We start from the raw sequence: 21,188 nt of genomic DNA on the forward strand, positions 1-21,188 counted from the left end.
AATTAGCTCCTGGAGCAATCAGATAAAAAAAAGAAGGTGTTTTTCTTTTTTCATGAAATTGGTACAGAAAGACCTGCTATCCATACAAACTGGTGATACAAGTGCTGAATGTAAGCTGTGGAAACAGTAAAGAGACTTCTGGCACATTTTCACCTGCTTCCACTGCGCAAGGAGAAGGGAGGAGTGTGCCTGAAGATGTCAAAACTCAAGCAATGCTTGCAGCACAAAGAACAACGTCACTGTAGAGCAAAAGCTGAAGCATGTTATTCTGATAGTAAATACCATCTGTAGAAGCACAGGAACACCATACTGCATTGAGTAGATTGGGAAACGACGTCAAATAGAATTTTTGGTTATTTAAATCTTGGCAGAGGAGTTGAGGTGAGGAGTGGAAGGCAAGAGTGGAGCGCAGCTTTTCCACAACCATAGACAGTTTGTCTCTCAGACTCGGGGTGGGATCTGGAACTTGAGAGTATTTTCCCCCTCTTTTTTTTTTCCACCACAAGCCTGTGTTAGTGGTTGTCAGATCTAACAACAGGATGGGAGAATAAAACACACACACCACACACACACACACACACCTCAGCTGAGGAGGGAAGTGGCAGGTACATCACGTCTATGGTAATAGAACAGCAGATGGAACTGGCAGGCACACACAGCTCCTTGTGCTTTGAGACACGCACACACATGCTCTTGCATGCGAGCGCACTTATTCAAATGTTACAAAAACACACTGACACAAACACGCAAAAACAAGCTGCTTTTACCTCGCAGTGCTAAAATATCACAGCTGAAAATAAATACACAGCCTTAATCCACACACGCGCTTAACAAGCTAGGAGTTTGACTTTCTCCTGCCAAAAGTGCTAAAAAGCGCAGGTCAGCTGGAATAAGATTCGTATAAGAAAAGGAGACGTGTCAGGATGTCGATCCGAGAAGGTGCTGTCTGTTTCTGCGCTGTCCCTGTGGGGCAGCACATGAGCAATGGCTTTGCCACTGGCCCTGATAATCTAGGAGATAAATCATCTTTAGTCACTCTCTAACAGCCTGACAGACAGACAGCCCTAAGTACCTGGGAGGGTGGCAAAGGGACACTTTAAAATCTCCAGTGATGAGGGGGTATCGCCGTGAAGAAAACAGTTAGCTGCCCCGAGCTCCCTCATATTTCCCAGAGTTTCTGGCTGCCATTTTGGCTCCGTCTCAAGGCGCTATTCCGGCTCTATCTCATGTCACCGTCCTGGCTGCCATTCAATTCTCACGTTGGCTCCGGTTCAGCCTCCATTCTGGCTCAGTTTCAAGCTCCACAGTGGCTGTTTTTCAGGGGGCTTCATTGTGGCTCTGTTTCAGCAAAGCCACCCCTCCACCACCTCCCTCCCCATTTTCAGTTTCAGCACCCCAGGTAGCTGGCCTCCTGCCCGGCCTGCAGATCAGTGGGAGATCCGGGCTCAGGCCTTTTGTTTGGGGTGGCATTTTGCCTTTGTTTTCCCATCTCGCCTGTAATCTAAACACCCAAAACATCTCATGCTTGACAAATCGGCCCTGAGACGGGGGAGCAGCGGAAGACAAACGGCTGGAAGCGGTTCAACCCCAGGCAGGACTGATGGTGTCCGACTGGGCCTGACCTCCCAAAGGTTAAAGACACGTTCACTTACAAAGCAATCAATTACCCAGGCTGTGTGGGCGCTTTTAACCAACCTCCCCTCCTGCCTTCCACACAGCCGGCATTATTGATGAGGGTCCCAGCATACTGCACACTCCAACCTGGAGTGTGTATTACATTTCACAATTGAAATAAATCTCAGATTCCCGGTGTTACAGTAGTGCCTACCTGAACGTCTCTGCTGCTTTATGTAGTCTTGCTGCCCCCCCTCTCCCACCCCCCTCCCGCATCCTCCTCCTTCCTGCCTCTCTCCCTCCTCTCTGCAGGTTGTTGTAGCAGGTTTATTCTGGTAGTTGGGCTCCGTGGGCCTCGGCAGGCCCCTCAGCTGTTCCGCTGGGTTTGTAATTACCATTTCATTAAGAATGACAGTTTCGGGGGTTGAAGCACCATTTCATCCGGGTCTCGCGGGGAAGACGCTTGCCAAATTTACAGTGTGAGTGGCAATTATCTCTCTTCGTGTCTGCAATTCACCATTTTGTACTTAGTGGCTTGACAACGGCTAGGAACATTTTGCTGGAGTAATAATAGGTCTGGGATATTTACACTGTAGCCCACTCAAGCTTAGCTCTGTGAACAGACTGCTATGAGCTATCAGAAGAGATAGAAGCAAGCAAGAGGAAATACTACAGAGACAAGCACTACACCAGTGTGTACACAGAGTAGGTGTGGCAATAAAACGTGCTTTTTAGAAAGCTGAAGGAAAACTGCTTAGTGTGGAGCGGTGCAGTTTGACTTTGGAGGCTCACTCTGTTTCACATATGTGGTCTTTCACAGTCCAAATAAGAGCTCATTTAGTATATTGTTTTGGGTTCAGTCATTAAATGTTTTTTACGGCATCTGTGCTGTAATGTTTCTCTTTTGGCCACTTGACAAAAATGACTCTTAACCTCAGTGGAGCTACTTGGTGAAATTATAAAAGTTAAAATGTGTGTTTTTCTCTTCTAATGCGGGGCACATAGAAAAATGCAACACCTTCATTATATTCCCAAATGCAATATATAACTTACCAACGCGGCTAATCAGAAGTTAGTTTATCACCTGTTATTGCCTTTTATTCACTATGAATGTTAAAACTTGTTATTGACTTGCTTCTTATTGTACAGAGTGTACATTTACCTTTATTCATACCACAGCAGCTGCATGCACATGTGCATTAAAGGATCAGTGAAGATGTTTTAAAGTATGTTTTTAAAGTTTGACCTAACCCCCAATCCAACCCCAGTTAATGGGCTAGGATAACTGGTGGTACTAAATTACCCATAGATGTGAATGAGTGCGAATAGCTGTCTGTCTTTCCGTGTTAGCCCTGCAACGAACTGGTGACCTTTCACCGTATGGCAGCTGGGATCGACTTCAGCACCCTTACGACCCTAAATTGGATAAGAGGAAGAGAATGGGTGGATGGATTTTCAAAGTTTGTTCTAATAAGTGCATTATCTTATACATGAGTATGGCATTCTCATCCCTATTTTTCCTTCTTTTCCCTTAAGTGAACTCTTTAGAATTTGATTGCAGCTTTAGACACGAGGGACAAAATCTGCAGTCTCAATCTTCCAAACTTTTCCCCAAAGTGCTCCAAGAAATGGCTGTAAAGAATAACAGATACAACTGAACATTGTTAATGCCAAACAAAGGTCATTCACAGCCTTTATAGTGGATGTAAGGGGATGAAGTGAGTTACTGACTGCAGCTCAGATCACTGACTCACATGCCTTTGCAATGTGCTTGCTTTGTGCACACTGACACATAAGACAAAAGCAGTAAGATTGTACAAAATGTGCGTTCATAGTTGTGTTATATCTAGCAACACTCAGAGGTGAAGTGAAAAAGCAACAATCACAGAAATTCATATTGTTTAACAACATGAATAAACTTTCATCCCGAAAGATTCTTTTAATGCTGCACTTTGCTGTTCAGGTAAATGTGACAGTAATAGTTGTTTAACCCACATAAAACAGGAGCTAAAAGTAGAATTCATACTGAAACGGTGCTGCTTAAACTATACGACCAAAATGTGACTGGGAATACATCTGATCACAGACTTCTCAAGAAAGAGATGAAATAAAGGCCAGTTTGGACATGAAAAATGATTATGGAAACCAATAACTCTTTACATTGTTTCATTAGACAGACATAAAAAAAGAAATATTTATGCTTCTGAATATCTATGTAAATATCTGTGTTCAGCAAACAAGAGACAGGAAGTGTGTGTCTCTGTGTTTACTCCTCTCTCTCTTAACAACAAAAAAATGGCAGCCATCAGCCTCGCTGAGTTATAGTGACATGACTCACGCAATGTCTACCGCGAGTGACGGCTGCAGCTCTTTTAATTGCATGTCTGCGCTGAATGATGGGATACTTAATTCCTACACATTACACACAATTGCTTTTTCGCAGTGGCAGAGGCCCGGGGAGGCAGCCGAGGCTTTCCGTGGCCATATGGAGAGGGAGGCAGAGCCCAGGCTGAGTGATCGAGAGCTTTCCGCCTTGTCTCTGTACCAGAATGGCTGCTATACTGTACTCAAGCTGCAGGACAGGCACATGAAGACACACAAACACGCACACACACCTCAAGCTGAGCACGCACAGAAGCGAGATGCAGTATCGGCTAAGGCTTAGTCTTAAAATGCTAACAGATACATAAGCTCTCTCTCTCACTTGCACTAATGTGAGCACAATCTGCACGGTCTCACACATACTGTACGCGCTCTCGGTTACATACACACTGTAATCTCACACGCAGAGGACATGCAAGCACACACAGGGAAACTCACATGTATTTTCTCAGATACAAACACTTACACGTGCATGTAGATGCACACGTGCACACACACACACACACACACACACACAGAGTCTTCTGTGTGAAGTGTGTTGACAGTCCTGTCAGCTCACGGTAGCACCATCAGGCACCCTGCTGTCCTGTGAATGGGTCAATTCTCCTTCTTCTTCATCTCTCTTATCGCTCTGTCACATCACTTGTTTTCTGTTGAATCTGTGGTAAGAATAGAGCTCGAGCGCTACAGTAGCTGGATAATGCAGTATCGCTCTGACCCTAACTTTACAGTCACAAGAATCTCAGTGTCTTAGTGTAACCAAACATACTGTACCCACATGTACGTGTGAATTTTATGCATTTTTGGGGGGGGGGGGGGGGGGGGGGGGGGGGGTATAATGGCTGAAATGTGCATGTCTTTGTGGATCTATTTCCTTCTTTTGTATTGACTGGAGGAGCTGCATTAATTTTGTAGACATCTGTTGCCTCTTTTTGTATAAGATTCAAGTTGCGTTTTGTGTTTTTTAGGATCCTGATCTAGAGGGTCAATCACTGGATAAAGAAAAGCACTGCTATTAAAAAGAGTATAGGAATCAAAAGTAAATGGTAAAACTTGCCAGACAGGTAACCAGTAACTCATTAATTAAAAATATATGGAATATATTTCTTGAGTACTATGAGGTTCCATGGGCAATCACAATCATTAAAATGATACTTTCCCTGTAAAACGTCTCTGATAATTACATAAAGCAGACCAAATCTCAGCATTATCTATGTGGCAGAAATAATGCAAACCCAACGCTGCTGGCCTCAGGTGCAGTGGTTGACAGCTCTTAGAGAAGCTAGCAGTACTGTTCAATGATATGTCCCTGGAAATACCTCGGCCTCCACAGATCCTAACACACCTCAGTGCATACACAATTAGGGAAGAGAGAGACATGTAGTATATAGTGAGGAAGACAGAGAACCTGCTAATGCATTTAGTAGCCAGGCCTCGTTTAAGAAAAGCCCTTAATGACTTTAATTGATCTTTATTAGCTTCAATTAGAAAGGGACACTGGGGAGGAAACAAGGTTGTGATTCCTGCAGACGGCTCAGTGGAGGTGAGCAGGATCACAGCAACAGTGGGAGACAGTTTCTGAGAACTATGCTGGAAATAAATTTACAGCTGATGTAAAAGCAAAAGGCATGATAGTGGGATTATGTTTTGATGACCTATCAAGCTGAAACCTTGTCATACTGTATGGCATAAGGAGTGACATTAGCATGTTACACCGTGCTGCTAGGTGTAAATTATATTCTCTAACACCTTAAGCAGCTGTCTGAGAATTAATTTCAGAACATACTATAACTTGAACTTCATTTATCACAGGGAATATATTACTAGAGTGAGACTATGTATTCAAACCAATGGGCGAGAAAGAATGTTAGGAGGTGAAGGCGAATTATTGTACATGCAAACGTTTTAGGTGCTTCATCCATCACATAGTAACATCTGATTGGGGTCATAAAAAGAACCATTTGAGGAACAAGAAGAAGCTGTCCACAGTGCCCTGACCTTTAAAAGACACAGTCAGTCTGGGCTACAAGAAGAGACCGAAGACTCCAAAGAAGAACTGTAGCAACTTCTTCCTGATGCTTGGCTTCAAGTGATCACAAACCAATGAAATAACAGAAACATGTTTTTTAAAAGCACCCGACTGAAGCTGTCACACAGTTCTCAAGCAAGGTGTCAACACAGAAAACAATCAGCAAAGTGAAGTTCCAGTTCAAAACCGGCATGCTATCTTTGGATTAGCTGGTTTGACAAAACTTAAAATGGTTTTCAAGATGGCGGGTATCAACTTTCTCTGTTAACCAAGCTTTCTGCCTCAGGCTCTGGGCCAATTCACAGAAAGAAAAGGAACGTTTCATGCGTCATTTAACTTCTGCACAAAATGGATCAATTGAGCACCGCCTACTCCAATCAGAGACATTATCAGAGGAATGAGCGACAGATATACAAAGAGCCTATAAAATATAACACTAAATGCAACACAAGTAATGCTCCAGAAAATTATTCTGCAGATTTGATTATCAGAATCACACAGAGCAGTAAAAAAGGCCTAAATATACCTGTTAATACATTTATATTAGTGCTCCGTATGTGCTTGGTGCTGCTGCTTATTTCAAACATGACAGCTGCACATTAGAGCTCTGAAACTTTAAATTGCATGCACTTAAACGTTAAAGGTTACTCATTGTGTTCAGTTCTGTCACTCTACACTATAGCCTAATAAAGTAGACGTGGGCTTTAGTTTATTGCCACGTATTGATGTGCCATCCTGGAGGAGTTCGACTAACTGTGTAATCTCTGCAGGGTCCGTGTACCAGTAGTGACCCTGGCCCTAGCCAAATGCAAAACTAATGAAAGAACAGTCAGATAAGGTAATGAGTGGCCTCAACATGTAAAACTATTCCTGTTTTTCGGGGTTGTCTCATTGTTGACCCTCTAGTGCACCTGTTGTTAAATTCATTAACACCAAAACAACTGAAACTGGTTTTAAACCCGCTGTGGTACATCACTGACCAGATCAATGTCCCACAAGTTTAACTGACGTGATGCTGTACTCTAATTAAAAAGTGTTCCTGCAATCTTTTGGAGGACTGTGTAAAACATATGCCTGGATACATTTCTGCATTTTAAAATTTGATAGTGTAAGTACGGAAGAGAACAAAAGTCTTAACACTGGTCTAGTAGTTTATACTTTCTTTCATAAACACTTTAAAACTAACTTCAAAGAGCAAATTACACATTTCTCATGATTTTTTTATATCACATTTGAAAAGTAAATCTACTTTTTGTTAGTTTAGGTAAAATTACCAGTTTTGCTTTTAATTTAACAGAGCTGCATTTTGCTTCCCATATGTGACAGCTGACTAGAGTCTGGCAGCCCTATAAGGTTCACTGAGCCAGTAACAAAGGGCTTTGGTAATTATGTCAGAGCTCCAGCTCCCTTGCATCAAAGTCACAGACAGTTATATAAGATGCACAAAGCTAGCATAATGTCACTCACTGGTTTATCAAGTCTGATTCTAAAGTCTCGAGAAGAGGTTTTTCGCTGTTGCCATCTTGGCGTTTTGCAAATGCACGTGACGAATGAGGGGCAGAGGTAACTTGGAAACAGCAAGCTCACTGGCTAACAAATCGTGACTGAGCATACCCAGATAATGCTGCTTTCTGAATGACCAGAATTTACTAAACTGATCTACTGTTTTGTCAGGTAAGTGTTTACACAAGATTTTTATAGGAAGACTTTTTGTAACCGCAGGTCCTTGCCCCCCTTTGGGGGCCATTACAATGAATGCAGCCAGACACGTCAATAGTGGCTTTGCTTTCCAGACCAAGCTATGTCCATCTTAAATACTGTCTATGGTCAAAGCGTGTGCTAATGTTTACAACTAAGAGAAAAGAATAACTCCTCCTGGTCATAAAAACAGAGTAAGAGGGGGAAAGGACAGCACGTGGCTTCTGGGAAAAACAGTTATGTAAACACACTCATCGTCTCTCGTCTCCAATATTTGTGTCAAGACCAGAAGTCTTAATGTGTTAGCTTGCAATGCTAGTCGAGCTAGTCTGTCTGTCTAGCTGGAAACAACATCTGTTGGTCTGTCTGTGTGGAATTAAATCCCTACTTTGAATACACATAATATTCTCCCATTCTTGAGCTGGATTCTAATGGAGTCGATTGGATCACATTCAGGTTTGGATGAATATAGATTAAAATAAGTAGCAGCAAATGCAGCTTTTACAAAACAAAAATGACCTTCTGAAAGCTTAACTTCTCTAATAACTTCATACATTTCAATTACATTTCTAATTACTATGGCATTTACATGCTTTGGTACAGCACCTAAACTCTCCTTCATAACTGTTGCATTTCTCTTACACCCTGAAACAATGATATTAACTCTAATATACAAATAGAAAGACGGATAAAGCAAAGACAATATGCTCAGAACTGAAGTGAAAATCTCCATCCCATTCACCGAGTCCTTCCTCCAGCCCACCATCCATGACTTCCTCTTCCCAGTGCCGTGTTTGTGTTTCTAGAGGGAGCTGGCTGACCCCTGACCCCAGGCTAATGAGAGCGATAACGAGGATTAAAAGGGGGTGACTGGAAGGTGTCTGAGAGTGGGGTTTAAACAATTACACTGGGCTGCCAACATGCCTTTCTTCATGACTCAGGAAATTACAGTCTCCCTCTCTTTCTCCCCCACACACTCTTTCAGTCGGCACACAAAAGATAGGGCTTATGGAAAATAATAAATTATCTCGGGGCCACGTTAACTTGGATGTAAATCGCTGGGCAATTATGTTTTAATAGCCCTTTAAGAGAATGAGTAATTGGGTTGACACTACTGGGGTTGATCAGGCTCACCCATCTCTCTTTCCCTTTGTGGCCAGTGGAAGAGAGCTGTGGGTCTGCGAGGCGGTCAGCCGGCAGCACGACTGCAGCTAAGGTGGTTAGCCTCTGAAAAACTGTAATAGCGATATCAGAGAATCTGGATAACTATTTTCATTCTATTAAAATTAAACCTTTTCTTGCTCCAAAAAGACATGCATTGTCGATATCTTATTTAAACATTCTTCTTTATTCTTAGCATATTTCCTTTTTTGCTGAGATGTTCTCACTCTTCGTTTGCCAGAGATGATTTTATACATAAGACTTTCTCCTGATTAAGTTTTTGTTTTTGTAAAAGGTGCTTTGTCGCTAAGAAGACCCTGTGGCTATCTGTGTCTACCAATGGAGGTGGTGTTCATATACTACATACTTGAAAAGAAGATGTTGCAAAGCAGTTCAAAAGGTATATCTGTACGGTCAGTAAAAATTACATCACTCTACTAAATATAGCTTTTAAAATGAGCGGTTGTATTTATAATAGGAGGATATGAAAATATTACAATCTTAATTAAATGAGCAAGGTATCTGTAACAAAAACAAACAAACCTCTGTGCATGGAGTGGGAGGAGAGCCAGATGCTGAAAAAGTCTATTTATCACTACCATGCAATCTGGCAACCCACTGGCTATGTTTGATGACTATGGGCAAAACTCTGGCTGTTGTAGCCGGTGTATATCAGGACCAAGACTTGCTGGAATGTTTTTTTTATACAAATACACATTTTGAAAATGTTAATTAAAAGCAAAACTGTCACCAGAGAAAAGATGGTGGCTTCAAAATTTTATTGTGACAAACAAACTAGCGAGCTAACTGTTAACTAACTCTGTTAAACTTTGTAAATACTCCTTTTCATGGATGTCTGGATGTTATACTTTATTGTAACATTTTGGAGAGGAGCCACACTGAACATTTCATTTAAGATGAAAGAATTTGGAGTGTTTTAAACGGTCAGTCATGCCACAGTGTTTGAGAAGAAGAAGAAGAAGAAGAAGGGTTTGGACCCGGAAATGGCTAATGACGTCAGAGTGTTTAGATTACAAGTGGACTACTAACAGAAACCTGAATTCTTCTTGTACCAAAAGTCTCGTCCCTTACCTACAGATTCTGTATGTTTGTATGAGGACATCTATTAATAGTCAAATTATGTCATCAGACCTTGTAATTTAGCAATCATAAAGGAGAAAGGAAAACTCTGGAACCTCAGTCATAATTCCATTTTCTATTTAAAAAATTAAGTTGCTGAGAATGCACATTCAAACCAACCAAACCACTGTATTTATAGCACTATAGTGGATACTGTCACTGTTTTTAAGGGTGACAAAGTAACGTCTTAGTTCACTTAAATCATCAAGAAACAGAATTTAAATAAAATGTTAAATTATATTTGATAACAAATATGTTGCAGGTTTTTATATCAATCTATATATGTCTGAGTATAATTCTGATTAGAACCTTAATCGCCATTCTCATCCCTACTATCAGACACACACACACACACACACACACACACACACACATGCACACACACGCACACAGAGCTGAGCAGGATCCTGACCAGCACCCTTCAACCTCTGAACTCGGGTCCAGAGTGTGACCTCTGGATTATCACCGTGTGTCTTGATTTGGCCAGCCCCGGGGGAGCGGGGGTGTAGGTAGAGGAGGCAAAATCGATGGAGAGAGGGAAGAGATCACAACAGGCCAAACCTGGTGAGCTGAGAACCACCAAATGAGACTAGAACAACACGAACAGCAGGGGTGAGGAGGAGGGAGGGAAAGAGGATAGAAAAAAATAGGAAAAAAAATTGTGATAGGATCTGATGCTAGGCTGAGTTTGACATGGAAGAAGGAAATAATCAAAATCCCCGGCAGGTTGTCGGACCTTACCGCAATGAACAAGCAAATGGTGGGATAAACCTGTATTTATCTTCTCATACTTTCATCTCGGGAAGAAGACAAACGGGGTAGGAAATCGATCAGATGAGCATCTGTTAGGCTTGGCAACAGTCGCAAGTCTGCAGAGATGGATTTTAAAGCCCATTTTTCAATTTCATCTTCATTACTGTGAGCGTCGTGCAGGCGCTTAAAGGACACTTCCACAGTAAAAGAAGAAAAAAGATCTGCATGTGCACTGTGCAGGCTACTACACCTCAGTTCTTTGCCCTGTACTGTTTCCTTTCATAGATCCACAAGACGCAGTAAGTGCTCGATGTGGACAATTTCTGTCGTGTTTTCCCACAGAGGTAATGGAACAAGACTAATAAGTGTTTTTCTTTGATAAAACTTCCTGTTATTTAAAAATTAAAATGCTATCTATGTAAGTGTTATTTACACAAACACAGCAGAGGTAAAAAAAAAAAAAAAAAAAAAAATGGAGTTCTTGAAGGCGAATAGTAAGACCAACATTTCAGTGCTGCAAGCAGGCCACTAAAGAGGGGAATGCAAAGACTCCCACTGTTCTCACTGGTCCAAAGTTGACCTAACACAAATTTTTCAAGTGAGATTGGGCTTGGGTCCATCCATGCCTTCATATTTAGATTGCATCTCTCAGATTTCTTTAAAGTTTTCAGCATTAACACACTTTTAGTTTGAACTCATGTTTGAAATTACTTTTTACAGCAGAAGAATACAGCTAGAAATACTTAGCTAGCTGCACTATGTCAAACAGGAAATTTGCAGCTTAATTGTGAGCGTGTGTTTGATCTATCACGTGGTGGGGATGAGGCATGTTACATGTGTATGATGCAGCACAGGTCAAGTTGTCTTTCTGCAAAAGCTTGCAGGCTGCACGCCATTTGTGTTACAATACTGCGATATCCTTCGAAATCTTCACTCAAAATGATTTTACACCACAGCAGTTACAAGTTTTCACTGGCTCTCTTCTTGTCAGTGTGCTTTCAAGAATTTACACAAAACCTATGGTTGTCCATTTGTTTACTGAATTCTACCAGGATATTTTAGACAGTGGGGACTTTATGACTTGATATGTTAATCAAAAATATCTACAGACATCATTTCTAGAAGCCAGGGATGGCATTTGGTATCATCATCATTTATAAAGAGAAAATAACTGTTACTGCTTTTTGTCGATGTGGACAGTATAAAAGATTTTACCGCATAAAAATTCATCATAGCGATAGCTTTTAAAGGTCCTTCGTGTGCTCACAAGGCCTTCTACTTAGTATGCTTCCTGCACCTGCGTGTCTTTATATCTGAAAGTGTGTCATTGTGCCTGTGTGTATCCTTTTCCTCTACCTCCCATCCTCCCGCTGTTGCTCGCCGAGGTTCTTTTATTCCCTCCTGAGCAGCTCTGTCACCCATGTCGCCGGGGGACAAGGAGAATGTGGCGTTTTTTCCCCTGGATCAAAAATTTACGAGCAATTAAAAGGCGGCCGACGCCCAGCATCCATCAACCCCTGCGTGCAGCCAGGTTGGGTGAGGGGGACTTGCAGTAAACCACAGGCTATATACTTTTATATCTGTTTTCCCTCCGAAGAGGGAAGGTTATGACAAAATTATGTTTTACCGTTCCTGGATCCGACCACGATGTAGACATCTTTCATGAAACAGGCTCGTTGGAGGTCAGAGCCTTTGGAAGGGAGGACAGACGGAGAAATATGTATGTGTATGCATGTAAAAGTGTGCGTACTGTTCATGTCGGGTGATTTTCAAAACCACAGCAGAGGCCTTAAAAACAAAAAGAATAGCTCTTCCAGTTGCTGAGGGAAGAGTGACCTAATTACTCTGTTGTTTATTACTGCAGAGCTCTGATTTATGTCCCCGAGCTGATGAAATTTCAACACTGAGTCTTCCTCGTCAATAACGACACATTCTTTCTGTATTTGATTACGCAAACACACACAGCCGTGCACAATGATCCATTGCGACACACCTAATACACAAAAAGGCACGCGAGGCCTCATACATCAACGCAGTCACTCTTTCACTTTTTCTGGCTCCTCGCGACAGGCCCAGACTCATTTGCATCCTTAATTGTGTTGTAATGTACTTTTAATTTGAAAATGGAGGCAATTAATTATTTTGATATGGAACAAAATGCCGCAAATGTAAACATTCTAATAGTTCTCCATGAACAGAGTATCATTTTTCAAAAGAGGGATTGAATCTTATCTCATTTTTTAATGCCATAACAGTTTTTTCCCCCGTTTTTTTTAAAGACACCATTTCACCACTCATGCATTCTCCTTGATATTCACTTTGTTTTTTTTGCAACCGGGGCAGCGTTTCTTTGATCTATTCCACCACTGTTATTTTCTATCTCAATCTCCCACAGGATAATTACTGTAGTTGCACCTATGCTATCAGAAGAGATTAAATGAAATTAAGCCCGTCTGGACGCTCTGCTTGTTCTCCGTACGTCATCCCTCTGCTGCAGACTCTCCTCCTTCTATTTCTAGGTTAGAGAGGCTTCGAGTGGAGATGTGAAACGCAGATTTGTTGCTGTTTTTTTTTCTTCTTCCCTTCGCAGACCATGTGATCAATAGGTGTCAATGTTCAAAGACTACAGAGCAACGCCAGAGGAGAGGAAAGGAAAGGAGAGAAGAGGGAGATCCATTTGTAGAGTTCCTAGAAAAAAAACCTGACACATTCACTCCCTCAGTCTGATAAACTCAGCACGGAGAGAGACAGGATGGATGCGTGTTATTCCTTTTTCGTCTTTTCACCCATTTCCATCACCTTTCTTTCCCTCTCCCCTCTCAGACTCATACACACAGTTTTTTTTGTCCTTTTATATCTCTATTCCCCCCAACACCCCCCCACTCTCTCTTCTGATTCTCCTGAGGGTGCTGGGAGCCGGCTGACATCACAGCCGGCCCGGCAACAACCTATAAATTATGAGTGACAAGTCTTTGGACCAATAAAAGCACCACCATATTTCATGCACAGTAAATCTGATTGCAGATTGCTGTGGCGTGTGGCGGCTGACATGTTTATTGTCGTCATGGCAGTGGGAGCAGAGGGTGGAGAGGCGGAGGGTGGTGGGTCGCTCCCCAACATCAGAGTTTTTTTTTTTTTGTTGCTTTTTACGAAAGCTCCCAGTCTATATGGAGGTCAAACAGATGGGAACTCTAGGATGCGTGCGACCCATTCCACCCACCCAATGCCCCGCCAAATCCCCCAACACACACACATCAATGCCAACTCACGCAACATCTATAAGGAAGCTATTTTTCCTGCAGCTTTAACAAAGCCATGCAGTCGATGCTTTCTCTGCAGCCATCTGTCCCCAATCCGCACATGCTCCCAACAAAACTTTTAAAGAGGTTACATCCAGCAACTCTGATTTTCCTCAATTAAAGCGAAAGCTAACTTTTTGAAAGAGGAAATAATGTTCTGCTCTGTTGTTTGCGTTTTGTGTCCATCCTGCGAATACCGTCTCGCTCTGACGGATCAGTAATCCTCTGCTGTACAGCCTCTAACTATTGATGCTGTTTGATTAATGTTTGCTAAAAACTGCACTTCAAAGCTGTTATTTGAATCTTCACAAGAAACTCGAGTTTGCGACAGATTGGCGCTGACAGCACGGCAAAGTCAGTCATTATTGAGAGGACTAACATGCTGATTTCGGTAACAAAATGAAACTTTTGGACAATAAGAAAAATATTTCTTGATTTTAGAGGAATAGGCATCAGCTGAAAGACATTGATTTGTATGAATACTGTGCAGTTTCAGTTTCTCTTTCCCCTCAACCCCAAACTTGCCATGGCAGATGGCTGCCCCTACCTGAGCCTGGTTCTGCTGACTTCCAGTTAAAAGTGAGTATTTCCTTCTCACTGTCGCTAAGTACTCATTTTTTGCCAGGACAACATTTTGGGACTAAATTATAAGGAAGCGATGTGTAAAAAAATGTAATTTATATTAGCAGATTACAGTTATTTATCTATTACTTAGTTATTTTGTTGTAGTGTGAATGGCCATGGAGGAAAACTTAAGAAAACACAGTTTTCCCAAATCTATGCCCTTTTCACATTTTCCAAAGCCTTCCACTCAGTGACATTCCTGCTAAAGGGAGCTGTGTAACTGTTGGGATTGGGTCTTACCTTATAATACCTTAAGGTCTTACCTTACCTTTATCTTAATATCAAGTGCCTTGGGGCTACTGTTTTTTGAGTTGGTGCCATATAACTAACAGTGAATTGAATTTCTACAACATAGTATTGTTGCTTACTCCTAAAGTGGCCCTATACTTTTTTCTTATGTCTGTCCTATGCATGTCTAGGGGCTGGTCATTGTAAATATGATCAAAGCTTTAAATAATTAGGCCAGCAGATTCGAATGTAGTCCCTGTGAACCATAAGCTTTTTTCTACACTGTATGGTGTCAGTGACAGCAGATATCCTTAATTTGGTCTTCTTATACATACAACTGCTCTTCAGACCTGCTATTTATGAAGGTGAGCCAATGAGACAAAATGTTCAAAGAGCAAGCTTGTTTCAGACCGTGGATGAACTAAATGAAACAAGGACCAGTACAAAGATTATACATAAGAATAAATAAGGATTATTTACACTCAGAATCATGCAAGTTCCACTAGTTGAGTCCAAAAAGATTTAAAGTTGAAATTAGTATAACAGATCTACTTTATGTCTGTCCAAAGCCTACTTTTAGAAACATAATTCTGTACAGTTGGACTATTTTATGGTAATAATAATATTAATAATGAAAACACACTCTGCTCTTTATCATTTTCTTCCTGATTTTATTTAAGCCATCTTCTTCTCAGGACCTCAAGTACTAATGAAAGCATCTCTTGTCTAACCTCATACAGCGACGCGCTTCAGGACCGTCTTTAATTTTCTTAAACCTGGATCCTCTCATTACAGATATCACATCTAATCTTTAATGTATTGCAACAACCTTATTGATGGTAAGTGACCCTGTGCTTGTGGCACTACCTAGTCCACCCGTCCTGACGCATGTAATAAACCATTCTTTATAATTAGTGTGGCCGCTGCAGTATGATCAGGGCATTACAAGTCCTCTGCCATAGCCCCTAAATGGGCAGATTTCAACAGACGCCCGCTGGTGTGATCGGCATCATTATATTTTAATTAATCCATTCTTCTCACAGCTACACAGTAATTACAATCTATTTTATGACATGGCATGCTGCGAAAGAGGGGATGGAAGAGAGAAATAAGAAAGGAGTGAGCGAGAATAACAGCGAGCAAAAAGGGAAAAGGAGAGGAGAGGAATGTTGAGGAAAAAAAACTACAAAGAGAGGCGAGGAGTGTTAGTTACAGCAAAGATGAAGAGAAGCAAGTTTAAGGTGAGTGAGACGGTGAGGAGGGAAAAGCATCACTAACACTATGACTGATTACCGGTATGTCATCGCCTGGCAGACACTGTGAAAGCATTGTAAAACCGTTTATGGGATGTCTAGAAGAGCATGAGTTTCTCTCTCGCTCGCTCGCTCTGGTTCTACACTGAGAGAGAGAGAGAAGCTCCAGTCCCTGCAGCCTGTGTCTGTAAATCATTGCAGGTACGGACACTCAGACACACTGTGGGTGTGATAATAACATTAGAGGATTACAATGACACTCCTCCCCGGACAAGATCACCTGTCTCAACTGTCATAAAACAGACTGCTGCTTTTTGTGGTTGAAGCACTTTATATATGAGGAGAGTGTGAAGGTGTGAGCACAGACAAAAGTGGTGTGTATGTGTGTGCGCGCATGTGGAAACAGCATCAGTGGATAGGTAGTAGAAGTCTGGTTGTTGTGTTAACACCTGAGTACTAAGGTTAAACAGATAAAATGTTAATATGTGTTAATGTGTTTGGAGATTTTCTCTTACTTATATATTGTTATCAAGCCAGAGGTTATATGTGGTTATAGCTCCCAGTCCACAGTGAAGGCTTCAGCCTGCCTTGTTTGCAGTGTCACACATCAGGTCACTGCTAGAGGTTAACTCTCAGATATAAACTGTACATAAAAGATGGACACTGCTCCCGGGCATTGCAAGTGAACCAACAGGGGACTGCATAGGGGTGACTACTTTGGTTCAGAATAGGTTGAGATGTTTTTACACCAGTGGTGTTTAGTCGGTTTAAATCAGGTTTGTTTTCCCCCTTTGGTGTGGATCCTTTGCCCAGCTTGATTGTGGTATGGAAGTGGTCCGACCCAACTACCAGGTGTAAGTGCAAGTTTGAGCGAAACACCTTCCCATAGCCAGGTAAGCTTGGATGTGGCAACATACTATAGATGTGCAAAGGTCAGTACAGGCTAAGAACTAGCTGCAAAAGGAACATAAAATCTTTATGTTTTCTAACAGTCCAAAAAACAGCACTTTGTTATTATATTTACCTTTCTTGCTCCACCCCAGACACATCTGGCCAATAGGCAGAATGAAAATTCTCATCTGGCTTGTAATCCATCTATAATAATAAAGGTTATGCTCTCTGATGCAGTTGATGTGGACAGCATCAGATTTTAATTTATATCTGCTCTGATTAGTTTCATGCCAATTAAAGACAGAGTAGTGCAACAAAAATGAGTGAGACTTTCACTTCCAGACTCAAGGGTAATATATCTCATCCTTCTTTTCTACTCTTTGGTTTGCTAGCTTGGTTGGAAACATGGAGAGCTGGACATGATGCTGCTACTCAACCTTCTTGTCAGTGTTTCCAAGAGGCCACTTGTGCTGTTGCAGTACAAACAAAAATCCCCAGTGGTCGGTTAAGTATATTCCCCAAAGAGCACAAACATAAAAGACATGCTAGTAAAACTATTGACAAGACTATCAATACTCAATGAATCAAGAGGAGCTTTATATTCACAAACCTACAGATGAAAACAATACTGCACGTGTGCAGTCGGCCATACAATGCTGAAGAAAACCTGAAAACTGAAATGCCATTGAGCTCATCTGCCAGTTGAGCAGTTTATATTTAACTGACTGGCTGCCATCTTTGAAAATGAAGCTTGTGTGGAATTTCAGAAAAAGAAAATCTGTAATCACTCACCTGACTGCTTTCCCGGATGTTCAGCTGTTAGACTGTTCTTTGCATCACCTCCACATTCCCACGCTATCAAACTCAATACTGACATCATTACACTAGTCCAATCATCTTCTTGCCCACCTTCATTGAGCCAATGAGCCTCCACTCTATGTGTTTTAAATCTCAGCGCTCTTCCAACATTCTCCTTTTCAGAATATCACCTGTGCAGCCCACCTCCTCCTCATTTCTGCCTTACTTGAGTCTCTCAAAGCTCCATCCAAGCCTCCATCACCACCAACATCTAGCTTTCAGGGGAGTCATTTCCTAAACCCTATCACCATTGGAATTCTGTTCTGCCATGATGGGTCATCGGAGCCTAACCACTTAATAGATTAATTCATTTCTCTAATATAGCTCAATAGATTCAGTGGCCAACATAAGTATCTATAATGCCCCAGACTAAATAGAGACTGACAGATTTGCAGGATATGCCCTTCTAAATATAGCAGTTTCAAAGTTTTAGTGATGTTTTCAATGGTTAAGAAAAAATTATAGTTCATAGGTATAATTAATGGAATCATACTTTTTATAAATCTGCCCATAAAACTTCCTTTATGCTCTAAATATTTTATCTTGCTGTATTATATTTTACGCCTACAAAATGCCATGAAGCATACAGCACAGGTGTAACGTAATTGAAAGATTATCTTTATTATCGGCACAAGCAACATATATCCTACAAAGCAGCAGCTGATGGTTCATCTGCATTTTTTATCTGTTATTTACAATTGAGGCAAAAAGTCACCAGTAATAACTGTAATTAATTAAAATTATTCAATCCCAGGCAGTAGGAGATAATGATTTTGAACTACTTTGCTTTTCAGCAGTAAAAACAAGTATTTAGAAATGAAGAAATACTGCTGAATTTCTGAATTCACAAATATGCAGAAAAAGGTCAGAAAGTTTGAAATATGACTGTTACACAACAGCAGCACAAATTTTTAAGTAAAACTGTGACGTTTTTAGTACCTTTGACAGCAGCTACTTCTCATTATACAACGTTGCCCGCAGTAATTTGATATCAATTTTTAGTAACTGAAACTAGGTCACTAATCGTTCACACTACAAATTCCAAAATACTGATACTGCCAGTGCTACCCCTCAGTCTCCTAGTAGATGTACCAATGGTATAAATTTGGAAAGCCCAGATGACATCTCTTTGGAGTTATCATGTTCAGAAGATTTTCAGAAAACTTGACCTCTAACCTTCAGGTCAAGGTCACCAATTTTTAGGAGATGCACTTATGGTATCAAATTGAAAACCTCCCTGAGCCTGGTCCTGGCTCAGGGAGGTTTCTTCCTGTTAAAAGGCAGGTTTTCCTTCCTGCTTTCACCAAGTGCTTATTCAAAGGGGGCCTTCTGATTGTTGGGGGTTTCTCTATATTACTGTAGGGTTTTCATCTTACAATGTAAAGTGCCTTGAGGCAACTGTTGCTGGGATTTGATGCTATATAAATAGAATAGAATTGAACAGAACTGAATTGATTTGAAATGAATTTAATTAAATTATTTGGCCAGATGACTTTTCACATTTTAGTTAAATAAAATATTTGTTACATAGGCAAATATTGGAGAGTGAGAATATTTACAGATAAAGCGACTGTACAATTCATCTGCCACAGGAGATGCGCAAAACAATTGCTTTTTTAAACTATTTAAATCATTCAGTGGATATATGATGTCATCTGTTCTTCCTATTGAATATTTATTTGAAGTTTGGTAATTCTGGGCTATTGCCAGAAATATTTATAGTGATGCTGGCAACCAGAATGTAATTAGTTAATCATTGAATACAAGTTATTGTTGATGCTAAATTCGAGATATTGTGTTCACGAGAATGGGACAGACAACCTGAAACAGTGAGAGAGCTGAGTGAGTCATTGTTGGCATCTGATGTCAATAGTTATAATAACCTTTTTTAAAAATAAAAAACATAAAAAGGAGGTATAAGGCAATGAGGTGCAAGTGAGGTCAGAGGAGGTGAAGGAGGCGTTGTCTCCTGTTGCTGTTGCAGCAGATGAGTCATCTACAAGCTGAGGTTCATGAACAAGAGAGCACTTATGCTAGCCAATCGAGCTCAGAGGTTCTGAAGTGGTTTTGTATTATATAAACATCATGAAGGGAAACATTTGCCTTTTGTCTATCTACATATTAAATAAACTGACTAAGAAACATTTTATAATCTAATCAGGAGGCGAAGAGAAGAGGAGGAGACAGCAGAGCAGATAAGGAGTGTCACAGAGAGATGAGACACCAAAAAGAGCTCCTGGAGAGGTGAAGAAGAGGAGGGTATCAGATAGATAACACACAGAGTTAACGCAGTTTGTCACAGTTCATGTTCGTCACAGCTCAAACAGGGCCGTTGTCGCACAAGAGAAACAGAAGCTCGGGAGATCCGGATTGGTCGATTTTATTTTGAAGTATTGGCAACATACAGTCAAGCCTATGACTGCTTTATTTACATCACGGCTATAATTCTTCTGTTCTCCTCTTACTGTTGGAAATAAACATGACAATGAAGATGAAAGGGAAGTTAGACTGCACTTGTTTTGTTTTTTACACCCTATGTTAGGGAACCATCTTAGGAACCTTTACCACATTCATTTTTCTCATATATACGCTCGAAAATTTATTGGGTGAAAATCTAAAAAATTTCAGGGCTGGGCAGAGCCATCCCCACCCACCACCAAATATTTCAAGGTCCTTACGATGCCCCTGGGGGTTATATTTTTGCAATTTTTCTTGGACTGGAGAAATGATTTTACAAAGTCTGTGCTGTCTGCACAACCTTGGGGTAAAAAAAACAAGTGTTTCAGCTATGTACTCATAAAAACCTATAGACCTAATGATTAATGCGACTGATTAGTTTACTAGTAAGCTAAGTAAGTGAGATGCTGGCAGACTGCTGGGACTAATCCCAGTGGTAACGCCACATGTTTGTGTTGCATGCATGTTTTACGGTACCTATGGTGAACATGGTATCCTGCTGCATTGATGTTCCAGCCAGGCTCTTTAGGGTCGGGGATCTTTGCTGTCTTGGCGATCAGATGCTGAACATCCCTCCACGTCAGCTCAGGACTAGGGCAAGAGACATAAAACAGAATATCATCAAACGCATCCTTCCTTTCGGCCTGTGTTCTACACCGACTGAAACCACAGAGGAAACACTTCAACTCTGCGTGATACTCTGAAAAGAAACCTGCAGGGAGCTCAGCGCTCCAGTCTTGTGCAGAAAAAAGCTGGAGGACGGTTTTATGGGGCGTACAACACACTTTATCAGGCCCACAT

General features: G+C 41.2%; 1 protein-coding gene across 1 annotated transcript in view; it reads right to left on the reverse strand.

Annotated features, from left to right (window-relative positions):
* LOC134635430 (furin-like protease kpc-1) overlaps positions 1 to 21,188 on the reverse strand; it is a 201,651-nt gene that overhangs the window by 37,869 nt on the left and 142,594 nt on the right. Inside the window, exon 12 of the mRNA XM_063484815.1 lies at positions 20,865 to 20,978. Within this exon, the coding sequence (XP_063340885.1) occupies positions 20,865 to 20,978 (114 nt within the window). The remainder of the gene's footprint in view (positions 1 to 20,864; positions 20,979 to 21,188) is intronic.

This window comes from Pelmatolapia mariae, linkage group LG10_11, assembly GCF_036321145.2.
Source record: "Pelmatolapia mariae isolate MD_Pm_ZW linkage group LG10_11, Pm_UMD_F_2, whole genome shotgun sequence".
NCBI lineage: Eukaryota > Metazoa > Chordata > Actinopteri > Cichliformes > Cichlidae > Pelmatolapia > Pelmatolapia mariae.